This window comes from Pagrus pagrus, assembly GCF_965226575.1.
Source record: "Pagrus pagrus genome assembly, chromosome: 17".
Classification (NCBI taxonomy): domain Eukaryota; kingdom Metazoa; phylum Chordata; class Actinopteri; order Spariformes; family Sparidae; genus Pagrus; species Pagrus pagrus.
Genome location: NC_140201.1, coordinates 23,221,762 through 23,248,514, shown reverse-complemented (window position 1 = coordinate 23,248,514; position 26,753 = coordinate 23,221,762). Strand labels below are relative to the sequence as shown.

Sequence of the window (26,753 nt, the reverse complement as noted above, 5' to 3'; positions counted from 1 at the left end):
CCCTGGTTCCCTCTGCAAAAAGCCTATGGGACTTTTGTGTTGGATTTTGGATTATTGCAGAATATAAGCTCTGTGGCAAACACAAGTTTATGATACTTACATGTTTTATTTAATTAATTTCATTTTTTAATTTCTGTCTTTCTTTTTTTATTACTTATGAAGCCTAAATGAAGCCGCCAGAAGTAAAAAGCTAACGTTAGGCTATAAATGAACTTCATAGCCTGGCGGTCGCATGACTTCGTCACCAACGCTAAACATCTAACAATGCTATAGTATGAACACTTTACAAACTGATCAATCTACAAGTTGTAAAGTTAAAGTGGTAGAGTAAGAATAGTTTGCAACTTTAGTCCACCTGTAAAGATGGACTAGTTTAGGAACTAGCTGAGAGAACAGGAAGTGCTAAAACTGGTTACTTATTTCCAGGATTTAGGATTCCTGTGGCAAATGAGGGAACAGAGAGTCCAAGATGACGAAAGTTATCATCACTTAGGCTTTGAGCCAGATTTCTGTACAACTGTGCATCTAATACATCTTTCGGATAACTCTGTGAACTCATTGTCTCATTGGCGACGGAGCAAGCTAGTTCACAATTTAAAGGTTAGGTAGCTCAGAGAGCTTTCTTTACCCTGAGAAGAAAATACCTAGGGTGAATAAACAGCAGAAAACAAAGAGAAAGAAGCTTAGACAGCTGCTAGCTGACTAATGCTAGCATGTTCCCAGCTTGCTAGCATGTTAGCTTGCCAGCAGCCATCTGCTTTGCGGACATATGTAGGGCTTCGTCTTTTTCTTGTGTGATTGACCCTTAAGACTTGAACAGAAATGACAAGAATATGGTTTTATACACGATTTCTAGTTGTAAAGCTGTGTGTTTTTGACTAGCTCTGCTTATGTTTTTCCCTGTAAGACCACTGCAAAGTATTTTTCTGCCCTTTATTTTGGCCCTACCTCGCAGCTGAAACGCTGACAAGATGCTCTGTGTGATTTATAGGGATGGGACTGTTTGTCAGTCGTGTAGAAGCTCACATACTGGGCTCTGTGACCCACAATGGAGCAGTTCCCAGTATGCTCATAGTGATGAGTTCCTTTACTAGAGATGATTCCCCGCACGGTTTCCTTTCATCCCGCCTGAAAAGAGAGTGAGCACTTCTCTGTCCTTGCAGGGTGGACACCGTAATTTTGAGTGCTCTTAACCTTGCCTGGCTTTGTTGAGATCAGGGGTCCTTCCTTCACTTCACTGGAACACACTGCGAGAAATTGGAGTGTTTAGAATTCAGCGCCGGCGCCCGTGTGACTGTGTGGATCTCATGAATTCAGAGATTTCCCCCCCAAAAAAATGCCCCCTAGCAAATTATCACCCCCCACACAAAAATGGTAGATAAAAGTACCCCAGTGTAACCTGAGTAAGTCCTATCAGCTTTGATTTGAAAGCCTGTCGTGGGTCATTGAGGTCCCCCAGTCTATTTTCACCTGAGGAACAGAGAGGATTTCACTGCTTGGGTAGAGAATAATACAAGGAGAGAGGAGCAACTGATTGAATGTCTGCTAAGCAGTTCAGGGTGAGCTGTGGCTTCTGAAAAGTTTGATCCCATTTGATCAAATCAGGTAAGAACAATGGCTGAAAGATTAATCTGAAGTATGACCTTATAAGGCAGCAGAATAATTCCACAAGTGCTTTTTAATATCTTTTCATCTATCAGAGCTGTATGTTTGGATTAAATGTATACTGAGGCCCCGAAGAGAGACTGTGGTCTTTTAAAGCTAATATGAAACTGATTGTCCACATCTATTAAAGAACCCTGGAGGAAACCATGCCAGGCTTTATAGTGCACATTCCTTATCCCTGCGCTGTTTACAAAGTGGTGGGTGTGTGTTTGTCAGGTGTAAGTTTAAGCGGCAGGTTCCACACACAGCGTCTGGGAACGAGCCGGATGCCCATTGCACTTCGCAAAGTGGCACTTCCTTCCTCTACACACTCCAGACTATGCGTTGAACTGCTGCCTGGCAACCATCTGGACAGGGCCCAAGTGTTGTGATTGTGTGTGTGTTGTTTTAGTGTGTGTATAGCTAGGACAACGTCACTGCGGGATTACCGCCGATGTTTGCCGCAGGTATGCATTAATGACGGACTCTTGACGGCCATAGATTCCCAGTGTGTACATTATTGTCAGGTGCGAGCTGTGTTTGGCTGTTGCACACGTGGGTGTGTGCAGTGCATCCGTGTGTGTGTGTGTGTGTGTGTGTGTGTCTCCGAATTCAACTCCACTCTTGTTAGGAAATTCCACGCCACATTATTGGGTTGTCTTGGTGATTGTATGGCTCCATTCCCAGACTGGATCCCAAGGGATTAAAGTAAAAGAAAAACTCCTGAATGATCAGTCATCAGTTAACCCGCTCAACAAGAGTGACACTTTTACTGTTCAAAGCTGAGATTAATTGAAGAAAGTTACTACATTAAAAATGCATATTTAAGAATATCAAAGGCTTACATAAATTAACAAAAATAGAATATTTTAGCTGAGATAAGTTGGTAAAATATTTATGACCCTAGCCTGTCCACTGAAATTTCTGTTTTGCCTTTATAACTAGATTTGATGACATGAATAATGAACTTCCTCTAACTCTTTGCATCTTTAAACGTGGATTTTCACCACAGCTTTCATTGTTACTCTCTTTTCCCTCCTTCTAATCAGCCCCTGATATCAATGTAATAATGATTACAAGAGAAAAGGCCCAATGGATGAAGTCCAAGCTGCTGCCTTCGTGACAGCCGGGGAAGCCGTGGCGTCAGGCCGAAGGTGATGCATCACGGTCATCCTCGCAGGGAGGCGGTGGTGGGGCACAAGTAAACACTCTTAAATCATCATCCTGGGACAGATGGGGGGTGTCACATGACCCCCCCTGCCATCCCCTCTGCCTGTCACTCTACACACACTGTCAACAGTCAGAGCAAAGAGACAAATGTGACACAGTCCAGACATTCCAGCATTTTAAACTAAATTCTGATTTTCTTATTTTATTTGAGCAGATTGAACAGCACAGATTATCTGGTAATGTGAGGGGTTTACAGATCCAGCCTTAAAGGTGCACGATGTGGTTTTGGGATAGAAATTTTAATCAGAAGAGAAAGATCTTCATTTACTTTTGTTTTTATGCCAAAACAAATTAAATTATATTTTGTTGGACCCTGCCACCTTTTTAGCTTCAAACAGTGTTCTGGGACCTTATTTTCCTCTGAGAACAGAACATTACCCCATTAATATTAAAAATATTCAAATTCTGAGTTTTTTCTTCAACTAATTTCTTCTCCAAAACTACATGGGGCCACTTTAAGCCTCCTGAACTGCTCACAGACTGACTGCAGCCGCCCGATAATATCAAACATGTTGGATTTTTATGATTTAAAGTCTGGATTTAGATTGAATCCCTGATTAGCTGCTTTCTAGCAATGGTAAATAATTCTAGCTCTTGAGGCTATACGTTAGCTAGCATACTGCTGCTGACAGAAACATAAAATCTCACCTCCAGTTCTTGCTACAGAATAGAAAACCTTTGTTGATGGCGCCTCCCCACTCATACAGACTAGTTTAACATTCTGCTTTTGTTTTTTCCCACTGCAACGCGTTACTACAGCAAGTTGTTGCACCACGCTAATCTCGAATTTGGTTTATGTCTGCTTCCCCATGAGATCACATGAGAGAGATCACGTTTGAGCCCAGCTTCAGTTAGCATAAGTACGAAACCAGAAGTTGAAGCCGCGCCCCGCTGCTGCACAGAGCAGTGTTCACTGTTTATTCAAAGTGTAGGGTATTACTATTGAACGTGCCTCATGTCCAAATTGCACCAAATTTGGCACTGCACTTCCTTGTGTCCTCAGCAACAAACCTGCCAGGTATGAAGTAGATTGGATTAGCGGTTCTCGAGCTATTCAAATAACATACAGACAGACAGACCGATCCTTGCTTTATAGCTAGTTGACTCTCAGTTGACAAAAGACAAGACATGGGGCACAACATAAAGAGATCATGTGGGAAATGAGAATCTTACGCTATATGAGCCATGCAATATTATGCACAGACAGCCAAGAGTTTTCGTGTTAACACCTTTTCGTCAAGTCATTCTATGTCTGTGGGTGGTAACAGCTGTAGAACAGTGACTTCACTTAAACTAGATGCTTCTGTCTGATTGAGCTTCTGTATTTCAGAATAAAGACTACTTTCCAAGTCATATCAATTCCAACCACCATAGTGTCCCTATTAATTCTGTGTTAAGGAGGTCCTCATGCCTGCTGTGGTGCTTGTCTGGACAGGCAACATGGCATTTTAGAGAACACCATATCCTTGTAAAACAAGAATCACATAAATAAATGCATGACACTTAGCTGCACAGGAGGTCTTTAGCATCATGTTGTTGCTCTCCCACAGAGATTTAACATACCATATGATCTTGGAGCTTTTAAGTCACTTTGCAGCTGCACGGAGCCACACAGACAGGCTGAACAACAGATAAATATTTTTCAAGGTGAGTGCTGAAAATACAGCACATTTTTGAAGCCACTTCTAAAATAAGACCAGGGAAGCAGAGCATAGAAAGCAGATTATAGCACTCTTTTTAAACATATGAAACAGGGAAGAAGAAAGACTGCACCCCCTGATAATAAACAGCAAGTTTATGCTAAAAAGAAAAAGAAGCTCCCTACCCCCTCCTCCCTTACAGCCTAGTCTCTGCGCTTTCTGCTAACACATACACACATACACGCACACACGCACACACACACCTCCCTTAGCCTATATAAGCAGACAGCAGCTGAGCTGACCCCCTCCACCCTGCATACTCTCTCTTTATTAAACATACAAAAGCTGTATTTGCAGCTCTAAAATACATGTGGATATTTTTGTTGGTTTCTGAGTAAAAGTTCAAGTAAAAGAGGATCTCTTTTTCCACGGACAGAGTGAGCAATGTGAGCAGAAAGCCCCGCATTGTAGAGAGAAAGGGCTGAGCAGAGCAGAGAGCTGCTGCTTCCCATCCCCCACATTCACATAGCAAAGTTCTGCTGCTTTTGCAAGCGGCGGTGCTGCGTTCACGTGCTCCACCCGAGGCTCGTGAACGCACAATGTCGCAGCACTCTGGTTAGAAAGAATACACTTTATACCGTTACATAAGTGGGGATATGTTTTCACAGCTTGCTACTTAATTTTTTTTGTGAATCTCAGAGAAATTACAAGCGGAAAATGTGTGTATTACATCGCCCTAGATAAGAAAATTAAAAATCAAACATATAAAAGAACAAAATAGCACACTATCTTTCCATATGAGCCCATACACACAATTCTTTAAATGCCTATATGATGTTATTTCCTCCTATTAGTCAAGAACTGGGTGACTATGGTGTTGATTTATTAAAAGAGAAGATATTTAATACTTTTGTAGACCACATTTTCACATGATCTTATTTGAAACATGTCAGTTTTGACTATAACACTATTTTACTGCCCTACATCCATATACTTATCTATATTCCTTATAATCTTCATTATTCCATGATTGCTTCCTGTTAAAGTAGATAATACCCCTGTATACCAATGTGTCTGGTGTCATTTATGCGTTTTGTGTATATATAACAGCGCTTTCACACACTGTAGTGGATGTGGGGGTAATAAGGGAGGCTGTGGTAGGACATGTCAGACTTTCCTTCGACATTAAACCCTTTAATTTCGCACTGCACGAGTCGTTCATTTCGATCTTAAGGCGTGATTCCGAAAATTCCGACAGCACCGAAAGGCAGCATGAAGGCTGCTGCTGCTAGGAGAGCGCGAGGCAGGCAGGCAGAGAGCACGAAGAAAGGGGGTGGGGAGAGAGAGAGAGTGGTGGAGAGACATAGGATGTCTGTTCTTATTAATTGTATAGGGCGACTGTATGGTTTTCACCAAATCTCTTCTCGCTCTCGTGTGTGTTGGCGTGAGATTTGACTTTTTTAACAGATAACATGTGATGTGCTGTATTTCACTGGCCTATACACTGTCACTTTTCCACCACCACTGTTTCTCTTTTTGTATCTTCACTTCCTGCTCTGTGACTGGCTCCCTCCATCCCCCATCCTTCTTCCTTTTCTATCCTCTCTCTCACTCTCTTTCAATCTCTCTCTCTCTTTCTCGCTCACACACACACATGCAAACACGCACACACTGCACACACACACACACACACGCACAGGTTGTGATTTCATGCTTTCCTCTACTTTCCCCTGCTGTACTCACTTCTCTCATTTGCCGCCGTCGACACATGGAAGCAGTATGGAGGCAGTCACTTCGACCCATTAGGCCACTCAAACAGAAGAAGCCTATTTTGTTCCACTCCTTTAACGAGCTAATAAGATAAAGTGCACGGAATGAACGTAACAAAGAGCAACACACAGCTCATGCATGAAGCAATTTTTCTAATCAGAATGGTTGAATAGTTAGGGTTGACTTCAAGGCAGAGCAATATGGTAAAGGAAAGGGCATCTTAATTGTTTAATACTGGAAAAGCTATTGAATTCATACTTGTGCTTAAGTTAAATATGCCAGACTGTACATTGTTGAGGGAAGGGATGTAAAGCTACTGAAATACTGTTCAGCCTTCTTATTAGCACAGCATTTTAGCTATGGAACATTTTTAGTTTATTGAATAGCAAATAGCATTAATAGGATGTACTAGCATTCAAGCAGACATTATAGACACTAACCCTGTATAGCTGTGTAGGTCCTCCAAATACAATAATGTAACTGATAAAGAGCACGTTTTGTAAAATAAATAAAAGAAAATATATATCTTGGAATCTAAAAGTCCCCTTTACTTACTATGTCAGACAGCCCACTGCTGTGAATCACCATTAGCATAAGCTTTTCACCTATATGCAACACTTAATTAGTCTCAGAATGACCAGTGTTTTATCCTAACAAATAGTGCTTCTCGAACACGTCGACATTTTTATGTATGAGCTCAGTTTAAAGCGCATTAGACCCACAATAATGGCTCTTCTTGGGTATAAACAATGTTGTTATTAGACAGTCAGCCCAGTCCGGATCCAGTTTTCTCTGTGGATTCCGCTCCGGGTTTTCATTTTCTCGCGACAGCTCGGTAAGATGGCTGTGTCTCGCGGAGCCTCGTGCTGGTTTGGTTGATTTCTAGCTCGCGCTCTCGTTCTGTAACAGAAGCCCCCCCTCCAACACACACACACTCACTAGTGTCGGTGAAATTCATTTCCCTGGCTCTGTATTTATATATTTTTTCTTTCACAAACTTTCCCCTCTCTGTTTTAACTTTAAACGGAGTCGCGGTGGATTACCGGATACCGGTCCGGGCGGAGGGCAAAGGGGGGAATGAACCGGGACGACGGGTACGTTGTTATAAATATAATTGTATTTATATTCAATGGTTATTCGGAGTTTGATTGTGAGTGAGTCGCCGTGCTGAGAGAGAGAGGTAGAGAAAGAGTGGGGGAGAGAGAGAGAGGGATATCATGGCCGCTCAGGTTGCCAGCGTCGCCACTCTCAACACTAGCCCGCCATCCGAACTCAAAAAGCCGGATCGGGACCCACAGGAGGAGTCGGTACCGGGAGAGAAACAGCATGAAAATAAGGAACCGGGACCTGACGGCGGATCTCCTGGCCAGAAGGAGCTGCAGGACGGGACCGATGCTGGAAATGCTGGGGGAGGAGGGGATCCTGACATGAAGAACGGCAACGGGAATTTGCCCAGGGTAAATAATAATAGCAGTAATCAGAATGATTCAGGCGGGCCCGAAGGGAATAACCATCCCGGGATGGGACACCACCACCCGGGCCCCTTTCCTCCACCTCCTTACGGTTACAACCAGCACTACAGCCGGGCCCCTTTTCATCAACATGGCGGACAACAAAGCCCTGGCATGGCAGCTGCATCGGGGCCGGGCATGATGGACCCTTACCCCCCTAATTCACACGAACACGGCTACCCTAACCATTATAACAACTACAGCCCGTTCCAGAACAGGACTTCTTATCAGGGCCAAGGATACGGGGCCATGAATTCCCCGCGTAACAACCAGCCTCCGGCGGCTGGGGGGCAGCCAGGCAAGCAACAGCCAGCAGGAGGAACCACAGCTATGGCTGCCTCTTACAATAATCAGAGGTATAACATGGGAAACCAACAACCTACGTCTACGCCAACTTTAAATCAGCTTTTGACATCCCCAAGCTCTGCCAGGAGCTACCCGAGTTACCCCCAAGGAGACTATAACAATCAGGAAGGGGCCAATAAGGGACCAGGAGATATGGGCAGCAGTCAGTATGGTGGGGTCCATCCGGGTTGGCAACAAAGGACCCACCATCCGCCTCCCATGAGCCCGGGAAACACTGGACAGCCTCCAAACAGAAATCAGGTAAACTCCACTTACTGCTCTGACACACTTTGACATAGTTAAAGTCAGTCACTAGCTCAGAGGAAGCACTGTAGAGTTGTATATTGCATTGGACCAGCCATTGTCTATGTAGCAAGAGCTCTAAAATGGCTGCCTCTCTCTTTCTCCCAATACCACCCCCTGCAATAGTGTTTAGACTGAGAAAGAAGCCGCATATTCCGTTAGAAACAACTTTCTGAGTCGTGGGTATTAGTGTGTGTCCCTGCTGGGTACAGGGCAAGAGTTTGACTAAGTAGAGCAAGAGTTTGTCAGGAGAAAGTGTGTGTGCGTGCACAGGGAGATAAGGTGATATTTCTTCGCAGTGCTCCTTCAGCCTCATTGTAGATTTAAGAGCTGTAACCTCTGTTATCTGTGCGAGAATCCGCGGACAGAGAGCTCCTTTTTGGTGTCGTGCTCCCACCGGTGCTATCAAAGTTGTGTCAGAGGCTGTCAGGGCAATAAACAAGATGCAAATGACAGCGATAGCCGTTAAATAAAATTTGCATAATCATTAAGAAAAGAGCCCGCTGTCGGTTAAAAAGCCGCTTGCACAGTCAAGTGGAGATGTGTCTCACAGTCCAGTGAATGGCAACAATTACATCCGCTAAGTGTTTGCTCGGATCAAAGTGTGATTGTGACCGCGATTGATTCATCTTGACGGAGGGTTTCATTCATTGTGGGTTCGGTTCGACTCCGTTCGCCTCTTTTTTTCGGTCTGCGTTTCTCCTCCATGTGCCGCCTTGTAAACACGGCCCCGCTGGTTGGAGTTGGCAAAGTGCAGATTGCCTTTGCTTTGGGATTTGAATTATGGAGGTAAAATCCTGCTGTCAGAGCCAGGAGACAGTTGGTCTTAGGTTGACATGCGAGCCGAGATCTGATTGGCTCCCCATCCCTCTGCTCTCGGCCATTTATAATTGCATCTAATGGAAGGCTGCAGAAAAACAGCCCCCTCTGCCCGCTTCTATCCTCCATCGTGTCAGGACATCGTAGTCCCAGTGTCTTTTTTTGTCTTTTTATTCATTTTTAACAATTTTTCACGTTGTCTGAAAATATGTATATTTTTTTAATAAATAAAAATGTTTCAGAATCCTCTCTCATATTAACAGAAATACACTAGAAACCATGATAATAATTTAAAAAGCCTATCTTTCTCATTGTTTTTATTTATTGAAAGCATTTTAAGAACACAGTTTGTTCACTTCCTCCCGCTGCAGTAATTTGCATGATGACTGTACTCCTGTAGCTCCAGCAATGTTTTGATTTGTTTCATCAAACCTTAAGGAGCTCACATGTGCTGAGTCACATTTCCACTGTCATTTTTAGCTGCTGACCTCAGAGGTGCACCTGAAGTTTTTTTTTCTTTTCTTTTTTTTTTTCCCTAGCTCTTGGGTACACTGTGTGCACTGGCTGTTCAAGTGGGCTGACTCTGGTACAGCAGATAGAGTAGGTGTGGTCATGTAGCCCCGTTGTACAACTGTTCTCCACTGTTTCCAGATCAGGAGTTGAGGAGACTTGTGTGCCAGCAGGTCTCGTGGCCACGTGAGAGAGTCGGACTGGTTGCAGTTGTGTTTACAAGCGAGCCAAGGCGTCAGCCCAGTGTCACAGCGTGTTTTTATTTTCTGTTTTGTTTTTCAGCAGGTTTACAATTGTCTAATTAACTTCCACATGCACAGAGTGTAACCATGTCAACAGTGCTTACCTACATCTCCGTCTCCAGCGATAACAGCCACATGTGTCATGTTATTACTAGACAGTTGGTGTCATATGTGTCAAAGGCATCATACCTGAAGAGTGTAGCTCTACCTTTACAGTACATTTTCAATGTTTATCTTTGCTTTTCATTTATTTAGCATGAAACCTTCTGCAAATGACAATATTTTGAATGCATTTTCTCCAAAAATTCAAATAGATTGAGAACTGCATGCTCCCCCCTTCATTTTCTTATATGGCATCTGCTAATCAAATGTTATGGACATAATGGCAAGGGTCATGCTGTATCTGTGTTGGTGTATTGGTTAATGTCTTTAAGAAGGTGCGCTGTGTTTTACTACTTTATTTCCAGCAAAAGAGTGTTCATTAGGGACAGACTGCTCACCTGGTGGAGGGATGGCACTTGTTGCTTGACCCTTTAAGGTGCAAGCTCTTCACACATTTTGATTGCCCCTCTGCTGCATGACAACAGGGTCAGTTGTAGACACTTACAGCTGCACAGTGCAACTTTGTACATTCATAGCTCTGTCTAAATGTCAGCAAAATGGTTCTGTTTGACATGTTTTAATTCTTGACATCAGCAGCTGCAGACATCATGTTCATGTTCATCAGCTGGGATGATCTGTGATTCTTTAAAAGAATGTACCTAAAGCGCTGGGAGATGTCATGCTGATGAGTCTGTCTGTTTCTGTAGTACTGCACACTGTTGTTTAAGGGAAATTTTGGATTTCCCTTTTTCGTTTCAGTTTGTCACTTCCTGCATGCAGAGAAGTGCCCTTACCCAAGGCCAGCCGTGAATTGACAGCATCTCAGTTAGTGTGGATGAGTTGATTTTCTCGGCTGAAGCTCCTTTTTGGCCATCAATGAGTGTTAAATCAAGCTGTAAACAAGTATTTTCATGCTTTAGAGTTGCCTTTTTTACATCGCTGACAATATTACACCTCTTTCAGGCCATGATTTTAGTGAGACTAATGAGATGACCACAGGGTTATGTTCTTATTTATCAAAATTGCCATCTAGTGAATAGCTCAATCTACAATTAATTATTTGAATTATTTTACAACCCAAAGATATTCAGTCAGGGAACTTGTAATGGGCGTTCGGTGGCTGCAGCTGATACTTTTTTTTCATTGTTGGTTATTTTTAGAGCCCCTACCAATATGTGATTTTTGGGGCCGATGCCGATGTTGGGAAGCAATACATTTCTCTTACTGATACATTGCCTGATAAACAAATTTTTTTTGTAAATTATCCCTTAAAATGTATCTCTCAAACACTGTCACTGTGTCAAAGATATGAAACAGAGGCAGGATATTTTCAATTTGACAATAAAATGTATTCGCTAAAATGACCCCAGTGCATTCAACTTAATGGGAAATTAGTAATTATAAAATCAAAGCATCTTTTTATGCATTTATATCAAGAAGACTTATTAAATCTTTGGCTTGTTGGACAACATTAATGCAGATACTGATATACAGGACTCCAGACTAACTTTTTATACTGGTTGCACTGGTGAGCTTATCTTTATCATTTAGGTGCACCAGCACATAATTTAGGCGCACCCAATAATACATTCTCATTTATTTTCTTAACACATTAGCTAAATGATTGTAAACAGGAGTAAAGGTAAAATATTTGAATCACAGCATGTGCAACAAGAAATAACAATAACATTAGTTTAAGAAACAAATTGCTAAATTTCAGGAGCCACTGGTGTGACCATTAACAATGTTTAGTCACACTTGGATGATTTTTGGATGCATGTGTGACCACAACGCCATGTATTTATCTGTGATAGACCAATATCGGTCACTTTAATCGGCCAACTGATATATTGGATGTGCCCTAATTATTATCTCAATTACTAGATTATTTTAAACAGATTTTAGTTAGGAGAAGAATCTAAATTGCACATGTAGTGTTTTAGTTTATGTAATATCTTAACTGGGATTGGGCCACACTCTGTAACACTCATCTCACTGAATTCGTGCATCAGCTCTGTCTAGTTTGAATCTTTATTTCTGGTTGTGTTGTCAGCTAAACAAAGACTGAAAGTGTCAAATTAGAGTTATGAACTCCAGAATAAGTGTCTTATCTTTGCTGTAACATCTTAATGTCTCAGAGTGCAAAGAAACCGGCTGCCACTTTTCTTGAATTTATGGTTATAGTACTTGCTGTAGGTGACAGTTACATTATGTTAGTGACAGCACTGTATTACCATTAAAGCAAGCGCACAAGTAAATGTGAAAATATTGTTAGAGTAGTTTGAATTGAAATTTGTTTGTGCTCATATCCTCTCAATATCTTAAGCAAACACACTGACACCTGTCCCAACAGCCTTAACACTTTTTCATCACTAGATTGACTTCCATTCAAGTTTTTTTTCATATGGGCTATGTGCTTTCAGAGCAGCTCTTTGCTAAAGAAGCCTGGGTTCATTCTAACTGTGCAAGTGGAGTGTCTGGGATGGTAATTGACCATTTTGGTTGTTAAGCAGAGTTAAAGGCAGCAGAAACTGTATTTTTGCAGAAGGCAAACAGGCTGTGTCAAACTCTCATTAGTGTCAGTAAATCTGGAAGAATTGGAATCACTTCAAACTTTTGCAGGAGTTTTTTTGTCCTGGTGTCAGTGGTGTAGGTGCACAGAACACATTATCTTAATAGATGTAATCTCTGGTATGGTACCTGGAGGACAACGCCTCCCACAAGGGCAAAAATGAAAGATTAAATGAATAGTTTCTGTTTTTGGAACATGAACTGTTGTCAAATCACAGCATGGAGATGTCACATGAGGCCACATCATGTTCACTCAGAGAACTTGTGTGTTTGATGTGGCAGCTAGTAGACTTAAGTTCATGTAATGAGACCATCCTCTGCAGTAGAGCTGTCCATGATAAGTGCTATAGGCTGTACGTTAGCGGAGTTTATGAAATGCTTTCACTCTCCATTCATTAACAGAGCCACAATTGGGTTTTTAATTTGCGGATATTGCCGGTAATGATTGGATGGGTGATTTATTTATTTATTTATTTTATGGGGCCACTCCGCCTGCCTTTGGCCACCTGCAGAAGATGAATTAATGCGTTAATTGAGTGGTGGGTGAAGGCTAATATTATGGGTTTTCATTATGCCTCACACACAAACAAATTGTGTGAAGTGGATTGTAGTGGGGTTGTTTTGGATAGTATAACGCCAGGTGTTTCCCTCCGTCTAACACATGGGAGCGAGCCATTGGGGATGCCCTCGGCTCTGCAAGGCTGACTTCCCATATTGAGTTAGAATTAAATCATAATCGAAGACACTTTGTAAATATTTCTTTGAGAAAGTCCCACAGTTGAAAACATAATGAAAAAACTCCAAAGCCAGGGTGTTAAATTGACTGCTGCTAATAGACGCACCGTTCTGCTGCTGATGTACAAGGGAAGCCCCGCTGCAAATTGGAAAGTAGCGTACAAATAAACAGTTTCATGGCAGCTTTACTGTGTCAAAAATTCTCAAGAAATGAAGATGGAATATATTTAATATTTAACAGAGCAAATGTCTTGCCTGGCTCTGCATTGTTTTCCAAAGTAAAACTAATTAAAGCATTAAACAGGCCAGTTTGCTCTTATTTATCACACTAGAGCTGTGCTAAGTGTGTCATTTGTTTGAGGATAGACTAGGAATCTTACCAAGATCATACTGGAAATTTGAAAATACAATGGTTCTTCACATGGTGACACTTTCAAAGTCATTAAATGCATTTTCTGATATGAGATTTAAAGTGATCGCCAAACATAAACATAAGCAACTAATGATTATTTTTTGTTATTGGTCGATCAGCAGGTCTATAACTGTTGGTAAATACTCAAAGAAATCTCTTAATCACAGTTCCCTAAAGCATATTGTGAAGCCTTGTTTGTCCGCCAACAGTCCCAAACCCAAAGACATTTAGTTTACGATCACATAAATAAAAGAAAAGCAGGACATTATCACATTTTTGAAGCTACAGAATTGGCCAGTGTTCCAGCTTCTTAAAAATAAACATTTCCATTTTTCTTTAGTTTTCTCTGAGCGTAAACTGTAACTGAAATCTTTTTTTAGCTGTTTGCTGACATTTGATAGACCTAGCAATGAATCGATTATTAAGGAAAACAATTGGCAGATTAGTAATTAGTCATAGTTGCAGCCGTAATTATGACAAAAAAGGAGACTTCACACACACTTATGTATTTGAAACGATACAGAAATAACTATTGAGTTTAAGATGAAGATTGTGACTTCAGTTGAAACTATTTCACAATTATCAACTCAATCATGAATTGATAAGAGCTTTTTTGATATTTTCAGGCAAAAATATCAAAGATCTGCTGGTTTGAGCTTCTCAATTATCTGGGTTTAATGCTTTCTCCTGATGTATCTGATAATAAACTAGGTAAACATCTAAAGGTTTGAACACAAGCCATTTTAAGGTGTCATGTGGGTCAGGGAAGTTGTAATGGGCATATATTGCTATTTGCTGGCACTCTATCAGGGTTGCACCTATGATTATTTCCTCTGTTGATTCATCTGTGTATTATGTTCCTATAATTGAGTAGTTGTGAAAAATGTTGATCAGTGTTTTTGAGAAAGCCCAAGATGATGTCCTCAAATGTCTTGTCATGTCCACAACCCAAAGATATTCAGTCTACTGTCACAGAGAAGGAAAGAAACAAGAAAATATTCACATTTACGAAGCTGGAATCAGAATTTTGACTCTTTTCATAATAGCTGAAGATTAATTTGATAGTTGACGAATAATTGATTAGTCTTTGCTGCATTACATTCTATGGATCAGATGATTGAGAAATAAATCTGTAGATTAATGGATTATAAAAATAATTGATTCAATCGCTAGTTTAAGTAAATATTTCCAAGTTTAGCACTACAACCAAATGCCAAAATTCTTGCTGGCTTCCCTTTCTCTGATGTAAGGATTTGTTGTTTTTCTTTGTCAGACATAAAAGTAAACTGAATACCTCCTGATATTTGACCTTCCAATTGTTTTCATTCATTTGACTGACTAAATGGTTAATTTCTTGAATATAAATGAGAATAATTGGTAGTTGCAGCTGTACCTGGCAATTTTTTGTATTTGAAATGATAAATAATTCTTAGTTAAACTGTACCTTTTTAGATGGATGTGTGTTGCGTCACTGGACAGTCCACTGAGTATCAACCTGTACACAATCACTAAAAGGTGATGTGCAGTTCTGTGACAGCGGGCTCGACACTTTCTGAATTGTTCCTGTTCACACAGCACAATACATGTTTCTAAGAAAACACACAGAACAACTTCCAGCTACTGTTGGGACTGCTTTCTGTGGGGGTTGGTGCCGTGGAGAAGAGGAAGCCCGAGCCTTCAAAAAGGAAGTTCACTCTCGGCTCTTTAGTCTGCACTGCTGAGTAATGATTCTCCACAGGCCACATGGACAGCATGCTGCCTCCCGGCAACTCCGTCCGTGTGTGTGTGTGTGTGAGACTGGATGGTGTGTGTGCATGAGGGAGAAACGGTGTCAGTGACACCCAGGGGAGGGGGGGTGGGTGTTTTGTGAATGATCTTCGTCTGCCCCTGACAGCTGTGTGTATTTGTGTCTAAAGTGCGGCAGTTACTTGGTGGTCATTGGGAGTGTGCGTGCGCTTGTTGTGTGTGTGTGTTTTTGCCGCTGCCTCAGGATCCTCTCTGACCTGGTCTAACTCCACGTGTCACCAGCCATCCGTCGTTCTTCGGTAACATCGGCCCTTTTCACCCGCTGACGGCATCAGACAGTGTTACAATTTCCAATTCAGCCTTTTGTTTTTTTCTTGGTTGCATCATTCATAAGACCCTATGAGTCTTTGATACAAAGCACTTCAGGAAAAAATGACAAAACAACATCGTACAAAGCTGACCATCATGCAGATGCTTATAGATTTGACTGAACATTTCCATGTTTATTGACTTCCACAAGCTATAGAAAGGCATCTTGGGAAATTATTAATCAGAATAATTGTACGCCCAGAGTTACACATTGAAAATAAACTGTGAAAAAGTAGTTCCTCCATGGACAAATGTCAAACTTGGGCTGTAGCATCAGGGCATGCTGGAATGTAAAGGTAATTCATTTCTTTTGACATTTAGCTTCTAAAATGCTCCATATTAGCATAGTAATATCCTTCTCCGAGCCTGTGTGAGACTACAGACTTCATTTACATGACGTATGGTGTGTGTGTGTGTGTGTGTTTTTATGGAATAAAGTGGTTAACCTTTAAATTGGTGCAGTTGTTGATGCTAGAAGGTAGAGAATGATACTTCCTCCCAGCTCTCAGGCAGCCCTCACCTTTGCTCTCTGCAGGAAAGAAGCCAAAGGCTCATATACTGTATGTTGTATATAAAGATGGAAAAGGCAACATAAGCACACAGGGAACAGTTGGGTTTTCTCTTTTTATGTCTTTTCTGGAGCTCGATCTTAACGTCTGTTTTTGTGGATTGTGCCCCCCGGTCAAATCCTTGCTTTCTATTTTGCCTAATGTGGTATGTACTGTTTCAGCCTTTTTTTTGGAGGCTAATAAAACCAAAGCTGTGCAGGGCACTTAAGGAAAGCAGGAGCTGGTAAAAAGCCTGTGCAGACTGAAGTAATCTTACAAAACCAGTGATGGATCAATACACAAATCTTGAGTCCAGTGCAAGCCTCACACACTAGATCTTTGAGGAATAGGAAAGCAGCAACAGAGTGCTGAAGTGATAAGTCAATTAATCATTTGATAGAAAATAAATCAATAACACTGTTTGTAATTGTTAAGGTTGTTCTATGATGCAAAAATACAAAGTTTTTGCTGCTTCTGGCTTCTTAAATGTGAGAAGTTGCTGCTTTTACACACCTGAAATAATTATATTAATGAATTGGCTGATAACTAACAATTATTTTCATTATTGACACATTGGGCTGTACAAAACAAAATTATAAGGGATAGAATTTGGACTAATTTGTATAGCCTTGGACTTGGACAGTCTGTCTTGGACTTCAAAATAAACGTTTCGGATCTTTAAAAAAAATACTGTACATGTGCCACTTCTTATTTTTAACTGGCCTCAATAATTAATGTACATTTTTCATAGAAAGAGGCCAATGTTTACACAAGTTTAAATGCCACCTCTCTGTACAGCAGTGCAGCAGGCAGCCTGTTTGATACAGAGCCATTGTTTTGTTTTGATTTGATCGGCTCGTGGGTAAAATAAAGAGCAGCCAGTGGTCAGCAGGGACACAGTTGTACAGACAAAAGCGACAGCAGAAAGGCTGTTTGGTGTCATTGTTTGTGGCTTGTGTGGCAGGTGACTGTGATTTATGCACCAAAGACACATTTGAACAGTGTTTGGTGCCTGGCTGATGCCAACTTCGTGGCTCTGGTTGTGATACTTGAAAGTGTGGCGGTGCAGCTGTTGTTGGCATGCTCCGCTCACAACCTGAAGATTTGCATGGCCATGCCAGATCTGTTTTGTCAAGGGGAGAGTGCAAATTAACAATCCTAACGGTCTCTCTGGTCCACTTGTTTTAAAGCAAGGCCTGAAACACGTTGGACACAGTTGTTTAATGCTACCTGCAGGCTATTATTTAAAAGTGGACAGCTCTGCTACAACGCAAAAACTCAATATTGCTATTAAATTACTAGTCTGTGATTCAGATTATGACAGAGCATGTTTTCCTCTGGCGAGAGTGTGTGTGACGTCAGTGTCAGAGTTGTGACTCTGACCATGAGGCAGGCAGTGACCCAGCCAGGTCCTTAAGTGGCTTCGCCTCATTCAGTAGCCAGGGTATTTTTGGCATAGTAGTGAGTGACACACTTATCGTAATGGGTCGTCCAGGGTGCCAATGGTCAGCCTGAATAAGCATCCTTCTCGGCAGCCGAGTCAAGCCTCGGCAACGTGATGTAACTGATCGCTGTCTTGCCTCCGATGCAGTCTGAGGAGTCGCTGCCCGCTAACGCATCAGGTGTGTTATCTGTGAGCAGGAGAGGAGGGGAGAGCAGAGACCGCTGTTTCTACCCCGAGTGCTCGTGTAACCTGAGCAGACCGCCATTCTTACACTGTACTCACGTTGTGGCCTTAAATAAGCCACACTGCCGTCTATTATGGAATGTCAGTCGACCGTAACTGTAAACACTCACAGCAAAGGTAAGCATTTAAATAGTGATTTGTTAAGCATTACTGTGCAACCGTTAGATGTTTCATTCCACTTCAAAAGGTTTAATAGTTTATAGTTGAAAAATAGATTTGTGAGTCATATTGAAAAGGATGTCAAACAGAAATAAACAGTCATTCATAAGGCTTGATATCATTTGAGATGTTTTTATATGACACCTGAGTTTGGTACCAATGCCAAAACAACACTTTTTCTATACCTTTTTGAGAAATTGAATCAAACCTTTTTTTTTAAAGCTTCATAGCATACACAATATATACATGTCACAATAACTGTATCAAATCCTATATATTACCCACCATGAGTTCAGTATAACGCACAAACACAGCTGTCTAAACTAAGACATGCAGAAATTTGCCTCCAAAAATGATTTTAAAACTGGTGAAACTGGTTTTATATGAATCTGGTTCAGGCTTATTCTATAATAAGTTGATGCAAGTACGAATCTACAACATTTAGGCCCAGCTTTCAGTTGTTGACATTTTTAAATACTCTGAGCTATTACAGCTGCAACAATGAATTGATTGAAAGCAAAATAATCACCAACTGTTATAATAATTAAAACATGGGTTTAGTCATTTTTTAAGCAAAAATGTCAAACATTTGCTTGTTCCAGTTGGAACAAATTTAAAAGCGTATCTATCTCTCCAAAGGTTTTCCAAAATGGTGATTTTTTTTTCTCTCCAGATTTTGAACATTCATCACCTTCTTCACCAACAGTGGAGCAGATAAAACTGTCTGCAGGTGCAGTATTCATCACTCGGAGTTTACTATTACTCCACTGCTAAACGATAAACATCTGGTTTGGCCTCAACCATTTCCCACCACAATGTGCACCGTACCCACTGGCCCTGCGCTCAGCCTCTCTGAGCTCCCAGTCCAAACACCCCTCACCTCGTTTTGCTCCTGAGAATCAGCCGCTGTCACCTGGAAATATAAGTTTGGCCTGACAGGTTGACAGCCGGCAGTCAGGGCGAATGTTCACTCTCTTGTAGCTCCGACCTCAACATCACACTGACAGGCCAGGCAGCAGCAGGCAGCCCTCTTTGTTTTCTTTTCTTTTTTTTTATCAGGCAATAACTGAACGGTCTCTGCAAGCTGCTCTGATCCACCTAACAGAGCACGCTGGGCCCATTAGTACAGTACTGGGAACCAGTTAACACCAAGCAACTATGCTGTTATCTATTTACCAGTCATCATTTACTCAATACGACTACTCAATTGATTTTCTTCTCAAGGATGAACTAAAATACATACCGGTATACTGGTCTAAAATACATTTTATAGGCATTTCTTTCATCTTGTAACAGCAACACATCCATGCAGGAATATATAGAACATGCATTTTTCCATATCTTTCTTTTATTTTTGGGTTGAAATGGGTTACTGAGCCAATAGTAAAGATGTTTTTGCAACCTGAAGATGAACTAGGCTGTTACATCTTTCAATTTGATTGCTCAGATCTATGTCTGCTAAATGAATCACATAACCTTTTGAATTCTTACATCATCACTTGGTGACGATATATTCCAGGAGTTTAACTTTTAATTTTATGTGCTAGTCCGGCAACTTAAGATGGCCATAAAGAGACAATGGTCAAAATGGAGGCAGTGGAGGCCAAGATGTTCTGACTTTGAGCCCCTGGTGTGGGTCAAACAGCAACAATGTTAAATCCTACATTACCCATAATGCAACCAACAGCTTCTTTTCATCAGACCTATCCTTGTCTTTCAAAATCCAAACTCCACTTCCAGTTTGATCCCTGCTGGATGATGGTGCCAGGGTTATCTCAAATCTAACGTCACACTTAATAAAGCTCATTCCAGAGCCATAAAAAACATTCACTAGTCTTAAGTTGCAAGACATGGGAACTTGGCTTGGGTCTTGAGGAGTTGTAGTATTACTCACCCATAAATACCCTAAACTGTAAACACACTGCACTGCCGTGTTCACAGCTATTATGTTACAGCTAACTTCATGCACACTGTCAAGCCGTTCTCTCTTTCTCAAAAGCACACTTGCTAACGTTCCACATGCAACCTCTGCTTCAGTTATTCCTGAAAGGAGTTCACAACATGTATAACACATAGTTTTAAAAACATCTTCAACATAGATTTGATACAAATATTTCCCTGATTCTTAGGCCCAGACCCAAGGTCCACTTACCAGCTGTTTGTGGAACTTTCTGCCAGAGTTTCTAATGGAATTTGCCTAGTTCTCGTGGAAATAGCTCACATAATGACAAACTGTGTTTAACTTTAATCACAGGAGAGCAAATAGTACAAGTAGACCTTGAGGATACCGTGGACCCTCCGTTAAGATTTTTTTTTTTAATTTTGTCAATCTGAGTTGACGGTCTGATTGCTGAAGTAAGTGTAAAATGAAGCTTATCAAAATTCCTCTAATATATATATATTTATATAACTAATATATGTGTCATCTACCTTTTGGTTGCTCAGAAATACAGGGGCCTATTTCTGCAGCAGTGTTTTCCACCTTTAAATCATGCAGGTGCAGAGTATTGTTGTTTTATAACTCCCGTCTACATCTTGTTGTTGTTGTTTCTGTTGTTCCTATGAACCTCAAATAGGCCTAGAAAGGCTTTGTTTTCCCGCTCATCTCTGAGATGTGAAAGCCGACTTTGTCATGTGTCAAGCGTGCAAGTAACCTTCTTCCTCTCCTCCCTGAACATCTTTTGAATTCCTCGGAACAGCTGGATGAACACCTGGGTGAGTGGGGCGCTGCTGCCTCTGCTCGGTGTGGATGATAGCACCAGCAGGCGCAGGCTGCCGCCACCCCCCCCCCCCCCTTCCAAACCCAAACCCAGTCCTCCTTGCTTTCATCCAGAGTCATGCAGCGGTCAGTTCAAAGTTAGTACTTCTCAGGTTGATGCAGTGGGAAGGCAGACTAATTGCTTAATTGAGAACATTGCCTTTTAAGTTGTTTTTTTTTTTTCTGTAGTTTCTTGGTTTCTTGTTTACTCTCTTCTCAGGTACTTTCCTCAGCTATTTACGCACACCAGTTGGCTGTAGTCCAGCTTTCCTTAAAAGTTCATTTTAACAAGTAGTCTAGATTGTTTTAATGCTTTACGGCTGCTGGAGGAGTACCTGACCAGCTGTTTGTTTGCCCTGTGTGTTCAGTGTATTTATTAAAAAGGGAAATACACACACAATGTGTAGCTCCCTATATGAATTCTTAAACTAATAGGGATTTTTATAATAGAATTGTACAGTGTAAAAATGTGTATGTCATATTTTGATGCCATCGGTATCTAAAGAGTAACGCTGCAGTTGAATTTGGTTAAGATTAAAGTCGGTCAGTATTAAAGTGTAGCTTTCAGGGATGGCAGTCAATAAGTTTTGCACACACTTCCTGTAAGGGATGGTTAACGTTTAAAAGAATTCAGGACTAGTGCTGCCACTATGGTACCTGAGTTTTGGTACCAAAACGATACTTCATTTTGAGGAATCACAATGTTTTTTCATTTGTCAAAAAAGTAAAGTGCTCAGATGTTGCCTAAACATTGATATAAAGATCAGTTTGAATTCAAATTCAGTTAATTTCAATCAGCTATACAAGAACCTTTCCTTAAAAGTAAAATACCGACCAAAACAGGAACATTTTCACCAAAATCAGGAACCGTTGAAGTCAATCCAAAGAAAATTGGTGTTTTGATAACTAAATAATCGTTTAAGTCAGTTTCAAGTAAAAAATGTAAATGTCTTATGGTTCAAGCTCGTCAGTTGTGTGAATTTGATAAACCTCTTCTTGTTTTAAAGTGTTGTGCATTAAATATTTTGGTGTTTTAGACTATTGGATGGACAAACAAGAAATTTGATTGTCACTGTTGGCTCGTATTAATTGTGATGGGTAATTTAAATTTTTCTGGTTAGCATTTCACTGATGTTTGTCCAATCAATTGATCAATTAATCAAGAAAGTGTTCTGTTCTGATGTTCTAAACAGTTCAACTGTTAAGAGACGTAGAGGGTTAACGGCTCTAGTTCTTGTTATCTCTAATCTTAAAATGAATGTAGAGGTAGATACACTTCAGTCTGCTTTTAAGTCCTGAAGTATAGTCAGTGGAGAAAGTGGATGAGGGAACACTGTCGCCTGGCCTGGAGCAAAGTACTTAACCCTTCACTTCTGCAGTGGAAGTGCTCAGTGCTTAAAGACTGGTCATATTAGACCGCTCCCACTGTGAAAGTGGATCACAGCATTAATGTGGAGTAAGCAAAGTTCACTGGACTTGCTCTTAGGAACAAATCTGAGCCTAAAAGTTGACATTGCTGTTAAAGTGTAGGTTACCCTGCTCTTTTTGACATGGGATGTTTGTGCTACCATATGAGGGCGGCCTTAGCCGGCGTGTGTTAGCGCTGTTGTGTTGCGTGTCGAAGGGCTTTAACACAGAACAATGGTGTGTGTGCCGAGCCGAGGCCATGTGGCCGTGTGGCGGATTAAATTAGCAGCAGTTGTTTATCGTCTGTCCCCCCCGGTCCATCTGCTCCACTCGGCCCCGTAGACTCCAGCTCTGCTCTCAGGCACTGCTCCAGACCCCCCACCCCCACCCTCCATCCCACCCTCCCCAACCCCTTACAAATCCCTATCCCCATCCCCATGTCGCACACACAAACACACAGTTTTGAATAGTTGCAATATCCACCAGCAGCCCAGTCATGACACAATATACTCAGTGCAACCTCTTCTGCCAAGAGTGCTCTGGCTTTCCTCTATGCAGATTAGCCATGTGCTAATTGTGCTTATTTATTTATTTATTTTATGGAAGAGGGGAAAAAAAAGGGAGGGGAAGAGATTCCTGCAGAAATTGATTAGATGACTGAGCAGAAAAAAGAGACAGTGCCGTGCTGTGAATTGAGTTGCCATCCAGTGTGCATGTTTGAGACATAGCTGCTGTTTGTGGAAGGGTCGCTCTAAATCTTTGAGCTGTGTGGAGCAGTGAAGACATGTCAGCAATATTCTGGTCTTTCAGTGAAAAGCACATTTTAGTAAAAGGCTGTTTAGCCCTGAGTTGATCCTGATGAGAAGTTTTAATAGATGATGATTAGTGAGTTAATTGTTATAACCTTGGTTTAAATAAGACTTCAGTTATCTGCCTTTAAAATCTGTTTTGTAACAGAAAACTCATACCATTTTACGTTTATAATTTGCTTTTTTTTGCATGGCCAAAATAAGAAATCAAGCAATTTGTTCAATACTTGTTTAAATCAACACCGTGTAACCTGAATGATAATATACTGTATATCTTATTTATCAAAATATACCATTGACCTTTTGGAATGAAAATGAGCCCTTTAGATAGTTTCAGAAACAAACGAGTGGGTTGCTGCTGCAAAGCTTTTTCATCCGCCTTGCGATCTGTGTGTGTTAGGGAATCTCCCTACTTGTCATTTTTGTAGTCACAGAAATGTTATGTACAAAAAAAGGTAATATTCATATTCTGGATATACTTGTATTCTTGTTTAGGGCTGAATGAGTCTGGGCCCAGAATAGACCCCATTAACTTTTGGTGTGGTTCCAGAGAAAGGCACAGATCCAGACATTTTTTCTAACTTTCTGTAAAATGGCAAGATGGAGCGTTTTTCAACATTTTTATTATTGTCTTGGAGAATAATGCATGGATCTTGATTAAAAAATCAGGTGTATTTAGATGGCTGGTATCTATGAGTGAGAACAATTTGATGTGGATCCCAGATCCGGTGAGCTTAAATTATGATGAAGCAGTTATGGGTGATTTAAAATTTAGAGTGATAGATTGTTATGGAGTTTAATATTGGATGAGGCTTGATTGAATTAAAAGGGACTGTTGGGCAAACACAATGTACCATGGTGGCCCAACATAAGTGTAATACAATGCTTTGGACTGAGACAACATACACATGTATGTGGGGACGTTGATGCTTAAATGACGTGTTGCAGATTTTTAGCCCATAACCTTAACTTTACATATTGGATCAAACTTTACCAGCATGTGGCAGTTGGCAGGTCAGTGTGTCACACTGGTATTGTAGTTATTTGTGTTTCAACGTAACAGGACGCAAACTTAGTATCTACTCAGTAGTGTTGCATGCTTTTTCGTCTTTCCACTGTGTCTATCTTGCCCTCACACCCTCCAAACCACGATGTTCTCCACGGACACATCAGAAACGAGTCACCTTCAGTGTCAGACCCTGAACAGTGAACATCCTTTTTAAAAACAAAGTTTGACCATTTTAGTTTTATCAATGTGGGAAAATCTACAGAATCTTCATATTTAATGTAACATTTTGGCTCGCATGTTATTTTACCTTGAAATATGTACTCGATTTAATAAGACCAAATTCTAAGTGCCTGCGCACGTCATTCCCTCTGGCATTTTTTCTCAGCCTTGCGCATGTAATATTTAAAGTAATACTAGTTTTAATCATAGTTTGGTTATGATGAAATTCTCAACTCAGCCTCTAAAACGTGGGAAAATAAATTCAGATGCTCAAGGTCTTTACTCAACAGCAGCAGTGCTCCAGCCTTGGTGTCGGCTTCTAAAGAGCCACTCATTCTATAACTAAGAGAAAGAGGAACAGAGCCTTTTATGGCTGGCACTGACCTCCTATACACAAAGATGCAGTAGAGGCTGTGTAGTGTGGTTAAAGCACACACACACTCACACATACACTCACAAAGGCCTCAGCCAAAGCTCTCTGGGATCTTGGAGGATGTATAATAGTGTGTCAGATGTGAACAACTTAAGCAATGCGAGGAGGAAAATGCTGGTAAACAGATCAATGAAGGGCCGAGCAGCAGACTGGCCACAGCTCTCTCCCAGCGTGCAGCGCACAGATGTGTTAACATGATCGAATGAGGCTGAGGAGTAAAAAAACAAGACATCTCGAGCAGGTTTAACATCGTGGATTCCCCAGGTACATACTGGACTGCAGACCACATACCTTGAAAGCCATTAAGACAAGTCCTGAATGTCATGGCATAGTATTGTGTATGGTTTAGGCAGAAGTCACAGCCATTTGTTGTGCATGAATCAGCATGGTTTTGCAGATTTTTATCTACAGTTCTGCTTTGAAAATTGTAGTTTCATTGATAAAGCTTGCAAAAAAGTAGGTCTGCCCATACCTTTAAGCATTATTCCTCTTGGGGCTGAGCTATACATTGTATACTATGAAATGGCATAAGCGTTGTCTTTTCCTAGTTTAAAAGTCTCAATACAGTAAAGTGATGTCATTTCTGAACTTACCACAGTTCTACTTTTTCTAATACTTGCCTTTAACGATGTAGTCATTATATAGACCTTACTGATGATAATTGAGCAAAAATCTATTTGTGTTAATATTTTGTAGAATATTAGAATATTCTTTCAATGTCAGTATTGAGATATCAGGTTAAAAACATCATGATATTTGATTTTGACGCCCAGTCCTACCATTAATGAAGTGCTTTTGGTCAGAATTAAAAAGTCTGAGATCTATATTGTGTATCTATCTAAAAATAATAATATTAGTAGTAATAATAAATGTTATTTCAAGACCATAATGGCCAGCTCTAGTTCTTCTTCATTGAAACTATTTACCAATTGTATTAGCACCAGTTTTGGAGCTGACCAATTACTTGATTCATTGTTTGAGTAATTTTTCAAGCAACAATGTCAAACATTTGCTGCTTCCAGTTTCTTAAATGTAAGGATTTGCTGCTTTTCTTTGTCATTATTACAGTGAAATGAGTGTCTTTGGTTTTAGGACTACTAGCTGAAGAAAAGAAGTAATTTAAAGGCATCACTTGGGGGAAATTGTGAGGACACTTTTTCACGATTTTTTGTGAAATTCTTTGACTAATTGATTAATCATGAAAATAATTGGCACGAAAAATAGTTCTCGATTTTTCTAGAACCCACTGTGACGTCTTCAGATTGCAAAGTTATATTGATGTAAAACAAGACAAGAGGCAAATCCTCATAGTTGAGAAGTTAGAACTGACAAACGATTCACTATCAAATAAGTTTCAGATTATATTCCATCTATTGGCTAATTGTTCCAGCACTATATTAAAGAAGACCCAAATTTGATTAAACTGGGGTTATCTCAAAGGATCTGTTAAACCAACTAAATAAAATGTGCAGCTTCAGACACTGGTATCCAATATAATACAGTTATTCAACATATCTTGTACTGTTAGGCAAATCTCAATGTGGCCAATTGCAATATCCAAATTGCTGAAGCTGCAGGGTTTAAATAAAGGTAAAATGTGTGACAAAACAGCGCTACAATGAAGTACTGTAGTGCTGCAGAGATGCCCTGGCCTACTAATCTTATTCTCTAGATGTAAGAAAACATGTTTGTTCGGTACCAGCGCCAACGAATGTCACATCATCATGATCTTAATAGTTTCATTTTAATTAATTTTTTTCCCCCCATTGGCTTTT

The 26,753-nt window shown here is 40.7% G+C and overlaps 1 protein-coding gene across 2 annotated transcripts in view; it reads left to right on the top strand.

The window, feature by feature from the left end:
• The first annotated feature begins 7,133 nt into the window (after positions 1–7,133).
• The window catches only part of arid1ab (AT-rich interactive domain 1Ab), a 55,189-nt gene continuing 35,569 nt past the window's right edge, over positions 7,134–26,753 (top strand). For both annotated transcript variants that reach the window (XM_084379185.1, XM_084379184.1), the window contains exon 1: positions 7,134–8,401. In XM_084379185.1, the coding sequence (XP_084235311.1) occupies positions 7,502–8,401 (900 nt within the window). In that variant the 5' untranslated portion in view covers positions 7,134–7,501. The remainder of the gene's footprint in view (positions 8,402–26,753) is intronic.